This window comes from Xiphias gladius, chromosome 11 (assembly GCF_016859285.1).
Source record: "Xiphias gladius isolate SHS-SW01 ecotype Sanya breed wild chromosome 11, ASM1685928v1, whole genome shotgun sequence".
Classification (NCBI taxonomy): domain Eukaryota; kingdom Metazoa; phylum Chordata; class Actinopteri; order Istiophoriformes; family Xiphiidae; genus Xiphias; species Xiphias gladius.
The window spans coordinates 22,927,589-22,941,943 of NC_053410.1; the positions used below are offsets into that span (position 1 = coordinate 22,927,589).

The 14,355-nt window shown below is 39.5% G+C and overlaps 1 protein-coding gene across 2 annotated transcripts in view; it reads left to right on the forward strand.

The window, feature by feature from the left end:
• thada (THADA armadillo repeat containing) overlaps positions 1–14,355 on the forward strand; it is a 115,382-nt gene that overhangs the window by 8,544 nt on the left and 92,483 nt on the right. For both annotated transcript variants that reach the window (XM_040139033.1, XM_040139034.1), the window contains exons 19-23: positions 168–304; positions 806–937; positions 1,654–1,814; positions 10,070–10,179; positions 14,098–14,230. In XM_040139033.1, coding sequence (XP_039994967.1) covers positions 168–304; positions 806–937; positions 1,654–1,814; positions 10,070–10,179; positions 14,098–14,230 — 673 coding nt within the window. The remainder of the gene's footprint in view (positions 1–167; positions 305–805; positions 938–1,653; positions 1,815–10,069; positions 10,180–14,097; positions 14,231–14,355) is intronic.

A 14,355-nucleotide genomic window follows, 5' to 3' on the forward strand; every position in this document is an offset into this window, starting at 1 on the left:
TTTAAACAGCTTACTTCCCTTTTGAAATTATTTTTTTGTCGTTGGCAGTGGAAGAAAGCTTACTGCACAAACTCTGAGTACAAGAGTACATTGGATTTAGAGAGCCTGCTCACTTGTGTTGTGTATTGATGCTTGTGTCATAAGTGCATGATTGTGTGTGTGTATAGGAGTTTGAGGCAGACTGAGCAGTGGAGATGTCTGGTGTCACAGCTGATTGCTGTGTGCTACAGGATATCTGATGTGGTTTCCCCGGTAGTCCAGAGCTCCTCCCCAGAAGGACTCATTCCCATGGATACTGACTCAGGTGATCTCATTTCTTTCATTGTCCTCTTCAGTTTACACGTATTATAAGTGTAATATGTGATAAACATCAGAGCCATAATCAAAGTTTTAAAATAAATTAGGGTTTATGTCCAAAAACTATGAAATTCTTGGAAACAAAAGAGTAAAGGGTCTCACTGAGCATGGGAATTCTGGGATACAATGAAATATCGAGGGGTTTATTCCACGCACTCAGTGGAAGGGAATTTTCTCTGTGGTATTTGGGGAAAAAATAATGGGGTCGCTTCTCATAAATACTTGAGTTTCTTTCAGAGATTTGTTGAAGATAAATTTTTTTTTTATAGTTTTTATCGCAAAGATATTAACAAAAACAAACTGATGACAGAATTTTTTAGGACAGAAGTATACTTTTAGTTAATGGAATAATTCAAATTTAGTTAAAAAAGGTCATGGAAATTTACACAAGGGAAAAAAAATTTGAAAACATGACTTTTTTTTTTTTTTTGCGTTTGTGTTTGGATAGAGACGTCAGTAGGTCTGCAGAGGATCCTGCAGGAGATCCAACCCAGGGACACCAATGACTTCTTCACCAGTGCTAGAGAGCTGGACACACACCATGGAGATGATCACACACACACAACGTCACTGGACACTGGTGAGTCACAGATAATTATATTAGGCCGATTACATTTAATGTAATGTTTTTTTTTTTTTTTCTTTAAGACTTTACTTAGGTGTAGTTGTGAATTGAGTGTGTTAATATTTTTAAATATTTAGGTAAGTTTCAGTAATTTGACTAATAAGATTTGCCTAATTTTGCATAAACCAGGCCTCTTTAGTCTAAAGTTTCACTGGTACCATCTCCACTGTTTACTTTTGGGCAGTCGATTCATTTAGTGAAACCAGACACTCTTTGGGTGAAACCAATAAGTCGTGGCTGTATGTGACTGCAGTACTACTGATGTCCCCATGGGGGCAGTATTTGGCTTTTTTGTGTGATATTCCGTAATTATATGATGCTCAGTCTGTCACTCCTAGGAAACTTATTTAAATTAAATGACTATGTCATGTCATGTGATGTCAATGTGATAAGGAAAATGAAATGGTTCGTTGCATGTGTGCTTGTCCAGTGAGTGTAACTGTGTGTAACTAATGTGACCCAACATAAACAACAAAAGCAGGCACATTATGTGACTTTGGGACTTCTGATGGTTTCCACTGAATACAAAGCTTTAATGTGGTACATTACATAATAATACTAATCAATATTTTATTTTAAATTATTAGGTAATGAACCAATAAGTGATCAAACCTTTCCCATGTTATTTTTTTTCCTCTGTGTGTATGACTGGGTGTATGTGTTGGCTCCAGGTGGTGAGGGCTACAGGGTGACAGCCCAGATGGTGCTGGTTTGTTGCTGGCGGAGCATGAAGGAAGTGGCAATGCTACTTGGACAGCTGTGTCAGAGCCTGCCTCTGCACTACACCAATGACAAGGCACACACACACCCAGGGCTCATCACAGAGGAACAGGTGAGATTCTGGAGAATAGAAGACACCTCACAGAAATTCAGCAGCTGTCACTTTTATTATTCTTGTCTCAACCATTTACTTTTTGAAACAAATCGGTTTAATTAATAACCAAGACTATAATAACTCAGTCACCGGATACAAATATTATGGATATGATTTCATTTTTAAATTACTTATTTATTTTATAATAGATCAAAAATTCAGTGGTATATAATCCTGAATTCTAAATATGCATCAATAATTTTTGTCATAGCTGTTGATGAGGACAGTTAAAGTCTGATGATATCCTACATTATTCCTGTTGTCAACAAGTCCCATGAAAAAACTACAATCATCAATGAATGTATTTTTCCAACAATTATTGTCTGTGTATCCCAGAACTGATACATCTTGTGAGTACCACAAAGTGATTTCCATTTCCCAAACATTGGGAAGGTATTGCGAGTCGGACTAACACATTTGTTTGTTTTGATCTTTTTGTGATATTGGCTGACGATAAGAAAATACAATAGATCCCCCTTATCAACCATCTTCCTTAAGAAAAAAGCTGTAGCGTGAAAACTGAATATTTACGCTTGTGGCATGAAAAAAGACTTATTTAAATGGAACTAAATAATAGATGTTCTTAGTTTTAGTCCAGAAACATTACTGATGTGTGTCAGAAGTGATTGCTCCGATCCACTGGATCAGTATCAGTGCCGATTCTGATCTTATTAAGCAGATCATGATTTTTCCAGATGTGATTGATCCATATTAAATACAGTTTCTTCATCACTGTCATTATAAAATTCAGCGTCACCGTCATTCAGTCACTGCAGGCCACTGACTCAGTCTTTAGTGCCACAGTGTTCCCTGGCCTCATGTTACCTTAAATAAAAATGATCCCAGTGTGGTATCCAGATTTCAAATTTGTTGGAAAGTGAGGACTGGTAGTGGAAATTGGCATTGGAGAAGAAAAAGTTGAATTAATTCATTCCTACATGTCAATATGAATTGTATAAAAATCCAAATATAAAATAGCCAACGCTCTGCTCCCTCTATGGTATTTTTTATATGATGGTGCCTATGCACACCTGACAGTGGGCTTCTCAAACATCTGTTGCCACTGTTCAGCTCCGTCTTGTCGCTATTCTTACTGCTTTGAAGTCTCATTCGGGGAATGGCAAGGCTGAAAAGGTTAACCAAGCGCCAACAGCTGAGCTGTGGTAATGTGCTGCAAAGAACACTGATGATGTAAAGATGCATGCGGCTGCCTGACCCTGATGTGGACACTGTTGTTGTCAGTTTGCATCGGCACCCTCACCCTCACCCTCACACACACACACACACACATTGACATGTGCTACTGACCCAGTATTCCATGTAAAAAGGTGCTATTTTCTTTAATGTATGTGTATTTGTACTGTAGCGGGGCATGATGCGTATGCATGTGACACCACGCTGGGAGGCTCTTCAGTTAGCATCCGCCCTTGTTAGCGCCGCGCTTTCATTTGAAGCCCAACCCTGCTGGTTTAACAGCCGCAATGCCCCTCCCTTTCCACTGCATTCTTTCCAAATCACTTCCACCACCAGCAGGAAAACACTGCTGCAAACAACACACACACCAACACACACCAACACACACACCAACACACACACACCAAAACACACTCACCAACACACACACACCAACACACACACACACACACCTATATACACAGACTGAAACACAGACAAACTCACACAGGAATAGTTGTCTGAGTGGTTCAGCATGTGAACGTCCATAATAACAAGGGTACCAGACATAGGCTGTGTTTGTCTGTGTAGGGGGTAAAGGGTGTTGGGTGCATGTTTGTGTTTGTCTGTTGTCCATGTCCATGTATTTACACACCTGTGAGAGAGAGAGAGAGAGAGAGAGTAAGGAAGTATCATACTGTCCTATGTGCTGAGTGCATTTTTTTTTTTTCTGTGTGTGTGTTCAGTTTTTACTATCCAGGTTCTTTACCTGCAACAGCTAGAGAAGGAAATATACATTTATTCATCAGTCATCAGTCACTTAACTACAGGTCTGGAGGCAAACTGCATTGTTCTGTGGGTTCTCTACCTACTGGATTTCACATTTTTGCAGTTTTTGTTGCAGTTTTCCTTGAGCAATGCTCATTTGACATTTGGTAAAAACTGACATTGACTGAGATCGAGTATTGTGATCCACCTACAACAAAATTATTTAAAATTGCCCATGTGTATGAGAAGCACTGTTGTTTATTGTCATACAGTTAGCTGTGTGTGCCTTGTGTGTTGGATTGATCTTAACTGAATCTGTTCTCCTGTTTTAGACCCTGTATGCTCAATGATAGTATTGGCTATTTGTGATTGTAATAGTTGCACATTATGTGAAGTTTGCCTTTTAATTGTACTTGTCAAACTGGTCTAAAATTAATTTCCAGGTGACAATGAGAATGCCCTAAAAAGTCTCAATTAGGCTGCCTGATGCGGGCATATTGTATTCGATATAGCAGAAGAGCCAAGTCATATTAAAAGAATAGGTCTTCATTTTGGGAAATACATTAATTAACTTTCTTGCCGACAGTTAAGAAAGGGAATAATGTGAAGACTGATATCACTCTCTGGTCTTTGTGGTAAATCTAAAGCCACAGTGGGTAGCCAGTAATCTTAGTTTAGCTAGCTTAGCTTGTTAATTGGTGAACTGTAGAGCTGCTGGGAGGGGGATTTGGTTACCTTTGAAAAGAGCCAAGCTAGTTGTCCCCCCCCCCCCGTTTCCAGTTTTTTGCGCGAAGCGAAGCTAACCAGGTCCTACTGGTAGCTTCATATTAACCATACAAATATGAAAGTGGTAAACCTTCTTATCTAACTAGGGACAAGAAAGCAAATAAGTGTATTTTCCAAAATGTTGAACTATACCTTCACCAACCCAATAATACTGCCAGATAATTTCAGGACCAGCACAGTTCAGATGCTAGCAACTAACGCTGAAAAAAGCATTCTTCAGTGACTGTTGCTAATGATGTCATTCTTTTATTTCTCTGAATACTTGGCACTGAACATTCTATCAATATATTTTAAAATAGTTTAATCAAGACTATTCATAGAAATCCAAAATTCAAGTATAGGGCTCAGTTTGGCACCTGACAGTTTGTCAGTGAGTTTTTCAGACCTATTACATTTTCCCTATAGTCATTTAATATTCCCTGTAAAACAGACAAATTTAACAGGTTGAATATAAGTCCTTTTTAACTGTCGCTACTGAAATGGACTTGATGATAATGTCCCCACCACAGTGCCCTGAAGAGCTAATTGGTGGTGAAATCATTGGTACCATGTTGTCCACTGTGGTAACTATGGCGATGGGCCTCATTACATAACTGATGATTTAACAAACTCGTGCTCAGGGCCACGCAGACAAGGGGAAAATCTGAACTTCTGGCCTCCGTTTTTACCGCATCCTTTTTTCTTTTTCATTCGCTTGTCATCAGTTCCACGATTAGCGTGTTAGCATTAACAGTCAGTGGGGTGATTCCAATAGTGTTTGGAAAGTTAGGTCTGGCTAAGTCTGTGTGGACAAAGTCATTCTTTCCAGTGATCGCATGCATGACATGCATGGCATGCATGTGTGTGCGTGTGTGCGCGTCGTGTGTGTGTGTGTGTGTGTGTAAAACAAACATCATCTCTCTGTGTGGTGTGCTCCTCAACACCACCTGTGGTCCACAGCTAGCATCCTGTGTTATATCTTTGTTGGCCTGGCAACACTGCAGATGTTTCTGTCACTGGGGGCACCATGGCAACAGCAGTGGTTATAGGTGGGCATTAACGGTAATGGTTTGATTTCTTTCTTTCATGACTTCATTTTCTGTCACTTCGTCAATTTTAGACGTTTTCAGAAAAGATACTTTTTTTTTTTCTTTCTTTCTTTCCTTCAGGAAACAACATCTTGACAGGACAAAACGTGTGTGTGTGTGTGTGTGTGTGTGTGTGTGTGTGTGTGTGTGTGTAGCTGATCAGCTTGAGTTTGACAGCTCTGATATTTATTTTGCATAGCTTGGCCTGGGTCGGTTGGAGCCCTGGTTACAAAGAGGAGAGAGACCTTTTGTCTGGCCGCTCTGAAGCAAAGAGGGAAACACGCCCACATCCACACACACTGCTATTAACACAAAAGGAATGCTTTGTCTGACATAACTCTGTATTTGCTCTACAGTGCACTATATTTTCTTTACGTCATTTTATTTGAGTGCCTGAATTCTAAATGTAAATTGTACGCACCCTGATTGCCTTCACCCTAATTGTCTTCAGAAATTCCCACACTGGATTGAAAAATGCACCATTCATAGCATGTACAATACATTTTGCTAAAAATCTCCTGCACCAGCCAGTGATGATGATTCATACACGTATCCTAAATCTCCTTATACTGCTTACTACAGAGTAAACGATTATGAATATTGTGAGTGATTGATTTTGGACACAGCTGAAGACAAACTTAAGCTTTTTAAAACTAAAAAGTAGTGCTCTAGTTGACAAATAGGGAATGTTTTCATACATTGCCTTAGAGACTTTATGTTGCTACCCTTCTGATTCCTGTGGGGGAAATGATAGCTTTAACAAAAATGGAGACAAATAAATTTTAAGAAAAACATGAAAATGTAAGAATGAAAATGTTGTTAGTTTACATTTCACTCAAGGGATAGAATTTCCATGTGTCTAAAAATTACGGAATTCTTTTCCTTTATCCTGTTTATCAGCACTTCCTTCTCTTACTGACATTGGTATTTCAGATGGCTTTTAGGCAAGTTTCATATTTTTAAACTTAAACCATTAAGTTTAGGTGGGGGTCTACAGATATATATGTTGTTTTGCTTGCTTCATGTCATCATATTAACATTTAAAAGATAAAATACAATAGGCCTTTTTAACAGCAGAAATCTTGACTTGTCATAGTAGGAAAAACATAGGTGTCATGACAGTGTGACAGTGTGAGGCAGCATGCAAATTACCAGGACCCCAAACGGAAGCAGCTAAATGGAGTTCAGCCATCATTAATTTATTATTAAATTACTTCATAGTATTTGTAGTACGTGACACGTAGTATTATTTACTACGTGTCAAAATGTCTTCTGGGAAAAAGGGTTATAGAATGAGATGACAGAACATTAAAGAGAAATGCATTAAACAAGTCATAACCATCTGTTTCATTAGTTAAAAAAAACATGGGTCTGACATATGCCCCTGACTTTCACTGGTGCTTGAATAGGTCCACAATGGTTTTATTCAAGTCCTAATTAAGATAAAATACATGTATTTTAACTACAAATAACTACAAATTACATCTAATGTTACACACATTGACATTTTTACCTGATACCAAATTAAGTCCAATAGCACTGAAGTAGAGCAGAAGAGAATAATGATTATGTTGAAATAGACGAATCTGAATATTACTTTATGGCTTTCAGTTGCCTGTACCATTTATAAACCAGTACTTCAAAATTCCTCCTGCAGATTGCAGTGTCGACGACAACAACAAACATTATCAGAGTGCTTTCTAACCCTTTCCTGTCAGGGGAGAAGTTGGCTATTTGGGTCACTGTCACGGCCCGGAGCCATACATGTAATTACACTTGGGAAACTTCTCTCTCCGCACATGGAAGTTTTTCTGGGAAACAGGCACGTTTGCAAACAGGAAGTTGACATCTAAATAAAGTCCCCCTCCCCCGCCCCGCACAGGAAGCTTGCTTGGCCCTTTTGAACAGTTACACAGACGGGAACCTTTCGGGAGGGAAGCTTTAAATAGGCGAAGCCACGGCCCGGCTCGGCCCAGCTCAGCACCGCAGCGGTCTGGGCCCCGGCAGCCATGGGCCATCTAACAGTGACTGTCGCTGCCATTTTTACCCCGGTGAGGTCAGGCCTGTCCTGGGAGTCCACTCTGGCCACCAATATGATAAGTCATTGAGGCTTGGTACCACTGTGGTTTACATAGTCCATACTTTGGTGTTTAAGTTAGTCCACTTTGGGTCTGCAGGGTCAGTCAAGTTGACTGACCAATCATTGGCCAAAAATGGACGGCCTAAGCCCTACATTTTTGTCGCATTTATTCTTCTTGCAATATTTCCATTTTACACATATTTTTCATTCATTTGTTTTGTCTATTTTAGAGCATTCTCCTGCTGTTTTCCTCTCATAAACCCATCTTCATGAAACATAGTTCTTTCATTCAATGACATCAGGGGTGGTTGCTGACGGTTACAGTGACTGGTGTACTCCTAGTTCATCTGTGGGTCTGTGTCTGTGTTAGTTTAGATGTTGTGTCTAACCCCACGTCCCCTAAGGGGCCAGTGGTATTTCTTTTTTTCCCTTCACACAGGGGTTTTTTGCATCGGGGCCTTACCACCCCTCCTTGTGCCCTCCATGCCACCCCTGACTAAGTCGGGGCATGGCTGCCTTTGTGGTGGCGGTGATACCACAGCCTTAATGACAGGGCTCTACGTTCGCCTCGCCCTGCCTCCTCACCTGCAACACACTCACCAGTTTACACACTGCCAGAGAAACAGCACTCAGTTGTGTGTGTATGTGTATAGTTAGAATAATGTTGCTAACACTGTTACTAACTGGATGGTTTTACTGACAGTGACCATTATGTGGATGTCTCAGCATCCTTATTTGAACACACTTGTCACGCTACTGACATGCCGCTCTCACGCTTGACATGCTCAATGCTCACTGACTGAAAACTAAGTGGTGTCTCTAAAACGAGTGTAGCCACTGTTAGAGCTTCACTGTACTTGCCAAATAGAGAAAAGGCTAAAGTGGGATTAGGTAATGCAGTTCATCAGTGTATGACCACCTTTTATACACCCTACTGCTGTACTTTTAGTCAGAATTCTTCAAGAAAATTAGCACTTTCCTGTCTAAATGACAAAGCTGGTTAGGGAAATTGCTCATTTTACTGTTGTGTTGTAGCATTTGATTGGCCATGAGTGGAATTATGTCATTCGCGGTGGATGGGTTGGGGGGGGCATTGTTTGAGTTTGAGTTTATTGCATGTCTTTTGATGTGTAGTTGCTTAAAATTACAAAATGATTCAAACACAAAGTGCAGTGTCTACAAAAATTGTTTTATTTAGCTCGTAGTGCTTTGCTGTTTTGTTTTCATTGTACCAATGGAAGAATTCTCACTAAAACTGATTGTCATGGCTTTTGAGGAAATGGATTTTTTATCCTAAGAGTTGAGAAGTGTTCTTTTTGTGAGAATTAGCCTTGACTTGTCAAAAATCCATATTTTAGCAAATTGCATGTACATGAGTGGACAGGTGATGACAGCGGATGATGCTTAGTTCAGAGCAACTCATTGAAAATGCCACCACTCAAAACACTCAAAGGTTATACAGTGGTTCTGAAACGATTAGTCGTTTAAAAGTAAATTAAGTAAATAATAATTTCTAGCTTATCAAATGGCCGGATTTGCTTCTTTCTGTGGTTTCCTGGTAGGCTAGTGGTTGAAACACATATTCACAATGTCACCAGTTCATTTCTGGCTGGAGACATTGCATGTCATACCCCACCCATCCCACTTTGGGATTTGGACTGTTTTGGTCAGATGAAACAAGTAATTTGAAGACGATAGTTTTTTACTATTTTCTGGCATTTTTTAGTGTATATTACACATTGGTAAACATTTGACAGATTAATTGATATTGAAAGTAATCATCAGTTGCAGCTCTATTATAAAGTACATAAATCCCCCGGATAAGTTATTAATACTAGAACTTTGAAGGACTGTGTAGATTCTTTACCTTGTTTGCTCAGTCAAGGTAATGCATTTAAAAATATGTGTAATAAAGTTAATACAGTTCCTTAACAGTTTTTTCTCTGTACATCTTTCAGCTGAGAAAACGGGTCACCCTGCTACCTCATTGTTCAGTCTAGACTGATGCTCTGGTGACTGCTTCCACCATTACAATTTTTAGGTGGTTTTCTTGCATGTCACTAAGTGCACATAATCTTTTTGACTGCAGTTACGTCATTTTGACCGTGTGTAACAGGCCACATCCATTTTTTGGCTCTAAAGTCATGCATACATAACACACACGTACACACACGTACACACACGTACACACACGTACACACACACACACACACACACACACACACACACACACACACACACACACAAAGGCACCTAGAAAGCAGCACTGCCCTTGTTACAGTTCAGTTGCTGATTCCCCTCTGTCTCTCTCTGTCTCTCTCTGTCTCTCTCTGTTACAGGTGGAGGGGGTAGGCCTGTACTTCCGTCAGCAGCTCCTGCAGTCCCGTCACCGTGGCGCCTTTGAACTGGCTTATGTGGGCTTTGTACGCCTCACTGACATGCTGTGCAGGTGTGTGTGTTTGTGTGTGTGTTCACATTCAGGACAAAAGGGGCTGAAAGGTAATACTGCTGAATGGCTATGGGCATTAGCTTCCATCATGACATTGAACATCAGTATGCCTTGTAATTAGCACAAGGGCCAGTTCTCTTAGTATCACTCTTCAGATGTAATATACTGTAATTACATCAAGACTGGATAATTAAAATTATTCATCATCTGGTGCCCTCTGGACAGCCAACAGAGATACATGGGCATGGAAAGAATTGAGCCGCTGATAAAAGAGTAATAATAATAGAGCCCATGTGTTAACTCATAATGCAATAAATCAGTTGAAATGTTTTATAAATTAAAAAGCTCATAAGATTTCTTTTTTCATGCGAATCTGATACATTATTTAATTAAAGGAACAGTTCAACATTTTTTTCAACAATACCCTGATTTTCTTTCTTTCTGAGAGTGAGATGAGAACATTGATACCAATCTCATGTCTTTGCGTGGTACAGAGCTGGAGTCTGGATATGTTTAGCCTAGCTTAGTATTAATACTGCCTCTGTCTAAAGGGAATAAATCGCCTCCAAACAACTCTAAAGCTGAATAATCAACACGTAATATCTTGTTTGTTTCATATTTACACATTCAGGAATATAAAAGTTATAATCTGTCATCATAGGGGGAACTATGTGTTGGAATTATTTTTTGACAAATAACAAGTTATCCAATATACAAAGCTCTTCTTTGCAGTATCTCCAGCTGTAGTATGAGTTCCCAGGTATGTTACTGAGCACTAGCTTTGATAGTAACAATGGTACCAACAGTGGCAAACTTGCTATGGTGACAACATTCAAGAAGCTGCGCACAGTCACTGCACTCAGCTGTTGCTCACCAAGTAATAGTTCAGCCACATAAAACCACAAATGTCAATTTGTACTTTTCTGCTTGTGTACGGAACAGATAATTGAGATACAATGTGTTCATTATGGAGCTTTTAGAGATGTTAGTAGTTGTTTCTTTTAAAGAAACAAACTTACTAAACACTTTTAAACCTACTAAAGTAATATGCTTATTCACTTTCTTGCTCAGAGTTTGATGAGAACATTGATACTACTCTCATGTCTGCATGCTAAATATGAAGCTATAGCCAGCAGCCAGGTAGCTTAGCTTGGCCCAACGGTTGGAACTGGAGAAACGGCTAGTCTGGCTCTGACAAAAGTAACAGTGTGCAGTATGACTTTCCAACTTGAAAATACAAATGCATACCAATACAGCTAATGATATTAAACATTGCAGCTGACAGTTCTGGTGTGTGTAGAACATTTCAAGTGCTAAAAGTTGAATTACTGCACGGGATGAATTATGGTGCACAAAATAATACTTTTTTTAGCTACTAGCATGGCTGAAATAACTGAAAAATACTCATATAGAAAGTTAAGGCCAAATATTGCCCCACTGAGGATATCCCCAAATTTATCACAGTTTTATAATTCAAAGCTACTCTTGCACCTAAATTGCACATTCTGATACTTTTCAATGTACTAGACTGATGGAGCCTCTGTAGCGGCATGATTCCGGGGGCGACATTAAACTGGCCTGGAGTCTCAACTCAACACCACATTCCCCATCACCCTGCTATTCAGGGAAACAATCTCACTATTATCCTCCGGAGGAGAAGAAAAAAAAAAATCTTTTAATTCTGAAAGACATGAAAGAATTTCTCACTTTCTTGTACCTCCCTGTTTTCCTCAATGGCGGGATGTGGAAGATGTCTTTAGCCCTGTGGCAGGTGATGAACCACAAAACGGTCGCAGCAGTGTTGACTTTGAACCACCCAGTGCTGAGTGGTTAAAACAAAACTCACTTGTTTTGTTCTTGAACAGAAACCAGTCTTTCACTGTGTTGTGTAATGAGGGCGACATTCTAGTGGTTGTGTGTAGGAGTACTGGGAGTGTGTGTGTTCCGCTCCAGGCATGTGTGGATGTGAGTGTGTGTTCTCAGGAGGGGAAGAGCACTGTGTGGATGGTATGCAGGCCGTGTGCTGGGTTATGGGGTGTTGATTGCGGGGTACTTAACCACGGCCTTTTGATGCTCTTGCCTTGGGACCTGGCTCTATGTTCCACTGTGTTTGTGCTCTCTCACTCAGTCTCTTCGTCTATCTCTTCATTCTTCCCCGTTTTCTCTTTCTCTGACTCTTCGTATTTTTTTTTACTTTCTCTTTTTTTGTCTCTCTAAGCGAGTTCCCTGTTTAGGCATGTGTTTGTATCTGCAGTTGCTTCTGTTTACAGCAGTGGTTCACAACCTTTGTTATGTTCAGATGTACCCCCTCAGCCCTGCCAGATTAAGTGAAGTACTCCTTTATCGACACCAGCTGTAATATTCTAAATGTGTTCATTAAAATTGATTTTAAAGTGGACATTTTTTTAAACTATTGATAATGTTAAAATGGATTTTGCTACAATATTTTTTCAAGCTACTTTTTTTTTTTTTTTTTTTCAACAGAAGCTGAACATTGAAACCATTTATCCATTATCTTTACCTGTTTCAATCTTTTGTCAATTGCATTTAGGTAACTATTTTAACCATTCAGCCATTACTTATAGATAACTAATTCCACTTCTTTGCTTGCTTGCTAACTAATTTTCACACACTCTTAATTTCAACCTGTGGTGTACGAGTGTTACAGCTGGCCCGATATGCAGGTCTATTTTTTTCTTTAATCAAATCATGATTAATATTTTTTATATTTTTCTTCTCAGTTAGTTGAGATGCTCCATAATCTTTTCACATACCCCCTGGAAAATGCCCAGCTACCCTGTGGGGTATTAAGTATACCCTGGTTGGAAATCACTGGTTTACAGTATATACCCCACCACAGTTTGTCAGTGAGGATGTGTGCGTGTCCTCGTTGTGTCAAGTGTGTGCGATGGAGTACACTTGAGTGTGTGTGTAGCAGTGCTGCGCCCTTGCTCTTTTCTCCACATTGAATTATTTTAATCCATCCTCTCTGCTTCTCTGGCTCGTGTTAAACAGCTGCTTCTTACAGAACAGGGCAGAGCGGTTCGTTGTGGGTGTGTCTGCTTCAGATCTAAGTCTTGGGATCTGTTTTAAAATGTTTGGAGTATCAGATGCCACAGAGAACTTCCTTTGTAACATCAACCGCTCCTACATATAAAACCATGGATTAACATTTAATAAGATTTTTTTCTTAAATTCTGGTTATGGATATGACTTGATCAGAATCACGGTGGAAGTTATTGATGGTTTTTTATTTTGGTGGAAGCCCACAGACACAATCTCTGGAATCACTATGTCAGAGGATTTGAAAGATTATGTTGTGGTTCATAATTCATCTGACACTTTCTCAACTGTCATTTTATGTCATACATTTTATGGTTACCTACTTTTAGATCCATCTGGTTGTCAAATTGGATGTAAACGAATATTAAAGATTATTTGGATGGAAGTGATCCTGGTTTGGTGTGTCAGTGGACTTTTTTGTGTTGGTAGAAACTTTGGATTCATTGTAATAGATTTAAGTCATTCAACAGTGTGCAGTATGACTTTCCATCGTGAAAACATGCATCCAAATACAGCTAATGAGGATATTAAACATTGCAGCTGACGCGTCTGGTGTCTATAGATCATCTTTTAGCTGCTAGCTGGGCTAAAATAACTGAAATGTACTTGTATATAAAAATATAAAATGGTATCAAATAAATAAAGATGTAACTTAATGAATCAACACAAGTAATTTCATAGTGATTCATTGATCATTAGACTAAAATGCATCTGTGTGTGAGTCTATGATCACACATCCAAAGACAGAAGCCCAAAGGCATTTTTTAGTTATTTATTAATGTTATTTATTAGACATGTTTTTCTTTGTAATTGTGTGTGTGTGTGTGTGTGTGTGTGTGTGTGTGTGTGTGTAAGGAGTGGAAGTCAGACCCTACAGCAGCTTCCGGCCCGCTGGCTATCTGAGGTTCTGGAGGAGGTCAAATCCAGTGACCCATCGTCCAAGCTGTGTGCCACACGACGCAGTGCTGGAATACCTTTCTACATCCAGGTGTGTGTTAGCATGGTTTTCAAGATTTTGATGGAACAGTTGGGCTAAGAAGCTGCTTGTAAAATTTTAAGTCTTGATGCTGGACTCCCACTGTTGATTTCAAGTGTTGGCTAGAGGCTGTTGTT